At 41.1% G+C, this 7,657-nt stretch overlaps 1 protein-coding gene across 2 annotated transcripts in view; it reads right to left on the reverse strand.

Moving 5' to 3' along the window:
- tmeff2a (transmembrane protein with EGF-like and two follistatin-like domains 2a) overlaps positions 1 to 7,527 on the reverse strand; it is a 110,453-nt gene extending 102,926 nt beyond the window's left edge. For both annotated transcript variants that reach the window (XM_023423205.2, XM_023423204.2), the window contains exon 1: positions 6,767 to 7,527. In XM_023423205.2, coding sequence (XP_023278973.1) covers positions 6,767 to 6,956 — 190 coding nt within the window. In that variant the 5' untranslated portion in view covers positions 6,957 to 7,527. The remainder of the gene's footprint in view (positions 1 to 6,766) is intronic.
- Between the last annotated feature and the right edge of the window lie 130 nt (positions 7,528 to 7,657).

Raw genomic sequence — 7,657 nt, forward strand, 5'->3', positions numbered from 1 at the left:
AAAAAAAAAAACAGGGTGTCAGTGAGATGTGATCAACTGGACCTGAGACTGACATTTCTTGCGTTTGGAATAAACACCTACAAGTGCAGTTTGTGTGGACTTTTGTTGTTGTTTTTGTTCAGTAGCTGTTTTTCAAATGCCCACATTTACTGCTTCAGCCTGTAGGATTATCCAAACAAAACTATTTTTCCTGGTGAGCAGGTAACCATACCGACCCTGACAGCTCTGCACACATCAGAGTTTTCTGGCTGTAACATCAACATCCACACCAGTTAAAGTAAAGAATTTACTGTTATTGTTCTATCTCTAACACCTGGGATGAATTTCAGGCTGAAAATCAGTTCTGGCAACTACAGAGTGTCTGTTATAAAAAAAAAAAAAAAAGAGAGAAAGAAACAGAAACAGAAAAAAAATACTGTGCCTGTGTTGTAAAAGAAAAGTGAAAGTAAACGTTGCAACATTTTCCACTTTCTTTCCAGGACTTGAGCTTAGATCGCCACAACTTTAAACCATGTCTAAACAACTTCCATATGATAAGAATTATCTTGCAACATGATCATGTCTAATGTGCACATAATCACCCACACACATAAAGCGACCAGCATCTGGCAGCTAAGTCTTTTTTAAAAGGGAAGAAGTTTTGGAAGTAGAGTAAGTCTACATCAAAGAAGTCTCAATAAGCCAAGGAATATTTGTTCAATCATTTCATAGGCCTGTCATGTCAAATACTGGAACATATCATAACTACTTATAAACTCATTATAACTAAAAAAAAAAAAGCACCTTTGAGTTTGGCATCCCCTATTCATTAATGTGTGGAAAAATTATTGTTTTCAAAAAGTCTATCTGTATATATTGTGTATACTTCAGTGCCACTTTTGTACAGTAGTTTACCTCCTCAAAACAGAGAAACTGGATGTATGTCACATAAAGCAGAGCTGCCAAGCTTTAGGCCAAGTTCAACCATGAGAAATATGAATCATTATGCTAGTTTTGACACGAATGAAGTTGAAAATATATTTTCATACCCACCTGACAGGCTACAGTTTTATAATTATGAGCCGTCAAGTTGATCAAGGGACAAGGACCAGGTTGGGATTAGAGGAAATAATCGTCAGCAGCAAGACATTGTGTTGTGGAGAACTATCATTAACTACTCTCTTAGCTAAGAATAACTTATATGTTGGCTAAAGATACTTGACCTGTTAGCTAATGATACCTAACATATTAGCAACTGATATTTAACCTCCTAAGACCCGAGCTCTATTCTGTGCTATATAGGCTGATTGGGACCTGAGAAAAATGATGTCCACATATGAGGACATTAGTTTTAAATTTCGATTACTGAGTGGCAGTATAATATCCTCATATGTGGTCACCAGGCCCTTGTTGAGAAAAAGTTAGTATTGTGGTCTAGAGAACCCAAAAATGTGAGGTCCACATATGTGGACGCCAGGTCCTAGGAGGATAATGTAACCAAACAATAACCAATAAGTTAGCTAATGATACCTGAGTCGCTGGCTAATTATACATAACGTGTTAGATAATGCTACCTAATGATACCTCCCATGTTAGCTAACAATAACTGACATGTTAGTTAAAGATACCTGACTTATTAGTTAAAATACATTAAGTGTTAGATAATGAAACCTGACATGTTGGCTGTGACACACAAATGAACATTTTCTATCAAATATACATTTATTAAAACTAGGGATAGTACTAATACTGGCAAGAGCGATGATCTAAAACTTGAACTAATTGGCTTCTTAGGTACAGTAAGTCATATCTCCCCAAAACAAAACTCACCACTACTTTTATGGCGTGTACCACAAAGGAAAGAAAGACAGTGAGACAGAGAGAAAAAAAAGGTAAGAGAAAGAGAGAGGCTGAGAGAGAGATAAATGAGGTTCGGATGCAGCAGAGGAGCACAAAAGCTAGCCCTGTTTCTTTTCCTGTTAGATAAGGTTTTATCACAACGTGTGGTGCTCTTTGTCTGTTCTCACATTTTTACTTTGTATGATTTCTGAACTTTTTCACTTCATATGATTTCTGTACTGTACTCTCAACTATATTATTTGGGGCGGTTGTGTGGCTCAGGAGGTAGAGCGGGTCATCCACTAATTAAAAAGTCGGTTGTTCCAAGTGTCCTTGAACCCCACCTTGCCCCCGGATGGCTGTTCCATCAGTGTATGACTGTGTGTATGGGTGTGATGTATGAAAGTGTGGGTGAATGTGGCAAGTTTTGTAGAGCGCTTCGAGTGGTCAGTAAGACCACTAGAAAGGCATTATATAAGTGCACGTCCAATTACCATTCACCATTTGTAAGCACAAAGACTAAAACGAAGTCTCCCGATCTTCAACACAACGTTAATGGCTGCTGGTTGATACAGGTTCTGTGTACAGCCCAAGTTGTGCTGTGTCAGAGGCCAGGAAAACTTACACTTCCTGCTCCTGCCCTCCCGTTCCAGGAGGAGATTACACTGAACTGAATAATTAACGAAAACAAGCTGGCAAACATCAAATATTGAAAAGGTAATGTTTATATGCTAACGATTAAGAAGGCAAGCGAAGCACTTACTTGTCTAAAAGAGAGAGCGTGTCAGCCAAATGCATCTCCTCCTATCTACCTGGAATTTCACAACACTAAGAAGAAAAAGAAGAGGAGTCCTTCCTCCCTGTTTTAAGCATTGTGCTGATCAATAATTAAGTAGACTAAATTAATAATGAAGACTGAACAACCACAGTGGTGAGACATTCTTTCTTGACCCTTCTCATGCTGCGGGCCTTTTTTTACTTTAACTTTGCAACAGGTTTTCAAATGTTTTTGATGGAGGGAGTTATAGTTGAGCCCTCATTATGCTTATTAATAGGCACAATAACTCCAACCACTCACATCACAGTCAGAATGAGGTTCTTAAATTACAGTAACTCCACACACAGAAAAATAAAGTACTCTTCGAAAACAGCAAGTTATCAATTAGTAACTTTCCATCCCCTTTTAATTAGACCTGGCCAACACTGCCTTGTCTTATAATTGACAGTTTTCTGCTTTCGTTTACTGTCAGTTATGTGGAACCTGCATGCAAGAGAGGTACTTTTGACCTCTTCATTGACAAATCTTGAAAGCAGATGGCCAATTCTCTCCAGACTACTGGTAATTCACTGCGCTTGATGGGATTTGCAGGGGGCTTTGCATATTCTGTGCTTATCCCTGTCACTTCAACTATCAAAGCATCACATGGCCTTTCATAGTTAACTATACCAGGGGGATTCAGTGAAGAAAGGATTGTGGCCTCTTCACATTAATTCCCTCGTGGGAAATGTAAGGTATATCATGGGGTAAGTACACTGTGGGTAGACATTCCTACAGTCCCACCGCTTTAAGTCTGTAATCTATGAAAAACACAATTTGAATTCTGATGAAAATGAATCTGGATTGCGGTGAATGAAACTGGTACTCAAAGCATTCAGTGATAAGATGAGAATTACCATTCTGAGCATCAACTAGTATTTTCATGCTAGTATTGTGGGTGAATAAAATGGCAAAGCAACATGAGCTGATTGTTGGAAAAGTCTGTAAGTGCACCTATTAAAGATAACACAGACGTGATACAAGCCAAAACTTACAGGCAAAATGCCACCAATTTTTTTGACTGTGATAATTACAGAAGATTTTGAAAACACAGTTTGGGCAGGATGAATTTAAAAACCTGCTTTGTTTGTTTGAAAACAGTGGGCTTTCCATGGTCACTGTGCTCAGGTAAATTACCATCACAACATAGCTTACATAACCAGCACATTCCTTATATAGAAATATATAGCTTTCTGGTTCAAAACAATCCTTGAAGCTGCATTAACCAATATTTTATCTGGTTAATGTATTAAAATAATACGAGCATGTGAAAAGTTTCGATCAAAGTGATAAACCCGCAGAGAATTATCAGCAGTTCCGCTCAACTGTACAAGTGCTTTAGCTTCTTTTAGCTCATTGCTTTGGTTTTGCAGCCCATGACTCTCACTGCTTTCCTGTTGCTGTTTTCAGCAAAAAAAGATTTGATAAACCACTGTGCGCTACTAGCCCAGGATTAAACAGACAAATTTAGCAACTAGATGGTGAAACTAGTGTAACATTCATCAGCCAGGTATTTCCCTCGGGAGATGGTCGAGACCAAAATGGAGCTATAAGAAGGACAGTATTGGAATTACATTCATCAGGTGAATGAATGCTAATGTTGCTCTGTATCTAGTGGATGTGTCATTAGCAAATGTTTGCTAACGAATGAGCCGTGCTGTTGTGCCATGTGACTTTGTCCAGACCATGGTTTAAAGCTGCTCTGGACAAATTCACATGTCTGAACAGAGTAAAAATATGAAGTAAAAAAAAAAAAAAAAAAAATGTAAGTTATTAATAGCTGTTAGAATGAATGCCAAAAAAGGTTTTTCATTAAGGTTAGGCATTTTTTGATCAAATAATCATTTTTCTCAGCAGACATTTTGACATTACAATCTCCTGAGGTTTTACTTTGACGTGTATATGTACATTACAGGTTTACAGGTTCCCACATCCAGATACGATATCTGAATATCATTTATTTGCAAAACATACAGCATACAGCATCATCAACAAACACTCATGTGCAACTTTACACATTAGTTATTATTACTGATTGCTTATTCTGCCTCAGTGGAGCCTTCAATGGCAATTCTTCACGGCTGCCAACAGATGAGAGCCCAACAGAATGACAATCTTTGTCACACCGAGACTTTTGCCGTCTGTTTAATTCCATGGAACAGAATCTCATTCAATACTGGTTTTTAGAGGCAGCTGAAACTACCCAATTGTCATGACACTACTGCTCATAATTATCCGTGTCTTGTCGGGGAAATGACACTGAACTCATCACCAAACTGTCACTCAGCACTGGTGTTGTTCAAGCGCATGATACGCAGGAAGAGGTGATTAATTAATCCCTAGGAAATACTGTCAGATGTATTATTATTATCATTATTATTAATATTATCTTTTTCATGGTGGACCACATGCCACTTGTTGTGCTCTATTAATTCAAACTAATGCTGGGTGTGTGTGTGTGTGTGTGTGTGTGTGTGTGTGTGTGTGTGTGTGTGTGTGTTTGTGCATTATGCTCAGTATATGCACTTAAGCCTCCTCAAGGCGTGTTGGATGAAAGCCTTCGGCGAAATGCATAAATGAAAGCGTGTCTGTCAGGAAGTGGGGAGGTCGGCAAATGTGTGTTTGGACAGGGTGTGTACCATTATTGATCATTATGAACAAATCATCACCACCATCAACAGCAGAAGCATAAAAAAAAACTAAAAACTATACAACACAATATTTTCACTGATGAGGTGATTCATCACTTCTATTGGCATTTGCCAAGGATTCTTTGAGGAAAAACTCTTAAGACTAAAACTCTGTCTACACAAAGAACCATGAAAACCTATCACTGATAAAAAATAAATAAATTAATAAATAAAAATTCCAAAGATAATGACAAAAAAACTTACAATGTTATAAATCACAATAGTAATAATAAAAAAAAAACTGTCATCTCCTGGTGTTGGTGTTTTTAATTAAGCCTATTTAATTAGCCTATTATCATAATCAAATTCATTTTGAAAACTTTGATGTCCAAATGAGATCCCTATATTGTGACAGGGAATTTTGTTTGTGGCAAGTCAACTGTAAAACTATCATTCATGTGTTAATAGGCTGTTACTTTAATCTCGTGCCAGATACATGTCACTATAAAGTATCTGTCTATGATGTTTGTAACACATCATGAAAATACTCCCCATTCTTTCTTTTTTGTTTTTTTTAATTAAGATATAATCCAAGTAGCCTACTGGCTGTAAACGGCAGTCATGACTCCATATTGATGTGTGGCTGTTATGAGCAACGATATCAATACTTGTACTGCCCATGAGTGTGTGTGGACTCGGCTTGGAGCTATTTTAAGGGTTCAGACTTGGACAAGCGAAGGGGGAAATATATGGCGGCACAGTCGGCTGATTTACAAAGGGAGGCGAGGCGCTGTGCTCTGCAGCCCCCGTCCGCTCCTTTTATCGCCCTGGGCACAGATCAGAGGAAACAAGTTTACAGCTCGGTAGACCATAAAAGAAACGACTACATTTAAATTTAAAGTAACACTTGATGAAACAAACTGGGATGCCAAATAAGCCAATTAAACTAGATTTATAATTCTTCGGTGCGATTTATTCTAGATTTTAGGGAAATAAAGTCAGTGCTGAAACTGTGCTGTAAACAGTAATTGAAATGCACAGGAGTTAACCAGAAGCATTTATGTTCAAGTTGCACAGAGACCACGGTAAGTATTAGGACTTCATGCGATTGTTGGTAGGCTATAATGTGGCGCACATCACGTTATTCTGGCGACAGTCTTCCCAATCGTTCCCTGCCTCTGGAATAATCATTTTTCTGGATGTTTCACTTAGTGCGATCGAAATCTTCGACCCATTGCTGCCGAGCGCGTATGATCGGCGGTGCATGCCTGGCTGTCATGCTCCGAGACAAACTCAACAAGGCTAAATGCGCATCAAGCAACCCCAAACTCTGCATCCTCTCATCATGGGGCTTTGCAGCGTTCATTATCTGCAGCCCAGAAAAAATTGCTCTACAGCACTGTCAGCTCTTAAAACCCAGGCATGGTTCCTGGACACAAACACACACAGAGCCACAACAACAAGAGAGACCGCAACTCTGCCTTCGAGAAATGACTCTCACCGGAGCAGTTCCAGCCGGTCGGCGTCTGGCAGTCGCTGAGGGAGGAAGGGAAAGCGCGCAGCTGCTCCACAGGTAAAGTGGCGAGAAACGAGACGAGGGTGATCCTGAGCCAGCCTCCCGCCGTCCCGCTCCACTGGCGCAGCCGTCGGGGCTCCTTGAGCGGTGCCTGAGCCGCCACGGACAGACCCATATCTCACTGGCCCCGACAGCACAGGCGAGGTGGGAAAGAGACGCAGACGCGCACCGACAACTCCAATCCCGTCAGGTTCAGCGGGGCGCCTAGAGACCGACAGCAGACCATTTTCCGAGCGAGCCCGTGCGCCCCATGTAGCAGTGCCCCGTGTAGACTGACCAAATGGGTTCCGCCCGATCCAGGGGAGGCTGCTGCAACAAGAGCAGGACTGTAGGGTGGGGGGGTGGGAGGGGGACACTGCCGAGGGGTTGGTGAGCGATGGAGGAGGTTGTGTGGGATGGAGTCGGGTGGAAAAAGTTAGCCAGGCAAGGAGGAAGACTTGCGAGAAGAGGGGGATGCTCAAGGATGAGGAGAAGGGGGGGAAGATGGGACAGAAAAAAAAGGAGGGTGACAGAGAAGGAGGTAATAAAAGTGTAAAACTGACAGGATGTAGCAAGAGAATCCCAAGGACAGGGTTTGGAGACGACGGCAGTTGTGTAATAGTATCCACGGGTGAGACGAGCTGCTCTCCGGCACGAACGGAGCGGTCCTCCCGCTTACTTTGTGCGAAGGCTGTGATCAGAGTCGCAGAGAGTTGGTCGCTCTCTCTCTCTCTCTCTCTCTCTCCCCCTCTCTCTCTAACCAGCAGCTGGTTATGATCACGTGGAGTATGATGCGAAGAGGGAGGGAGTGGGGTTGGGGAATGGGGTAGGTGGGTG

The sequence above is a fragment of the Seriola lalandi genome, unplaced genomic scaffold (genome assembly GCF_002814215.2).
Source record: "Seriola lalandi dorsalis isolate HSWRI2012SDOR001 ecotype SW California unplaced genomic scaffold, Sedor1 jcf7180002054689, whole genome shotgun sequence".
NCBI classification, from domain to species: Eukaryota; Metazoa; Chordata; class Actinopteri; order Carangiformes; family Carangidae; genus Seriola; species Seriola lalandi.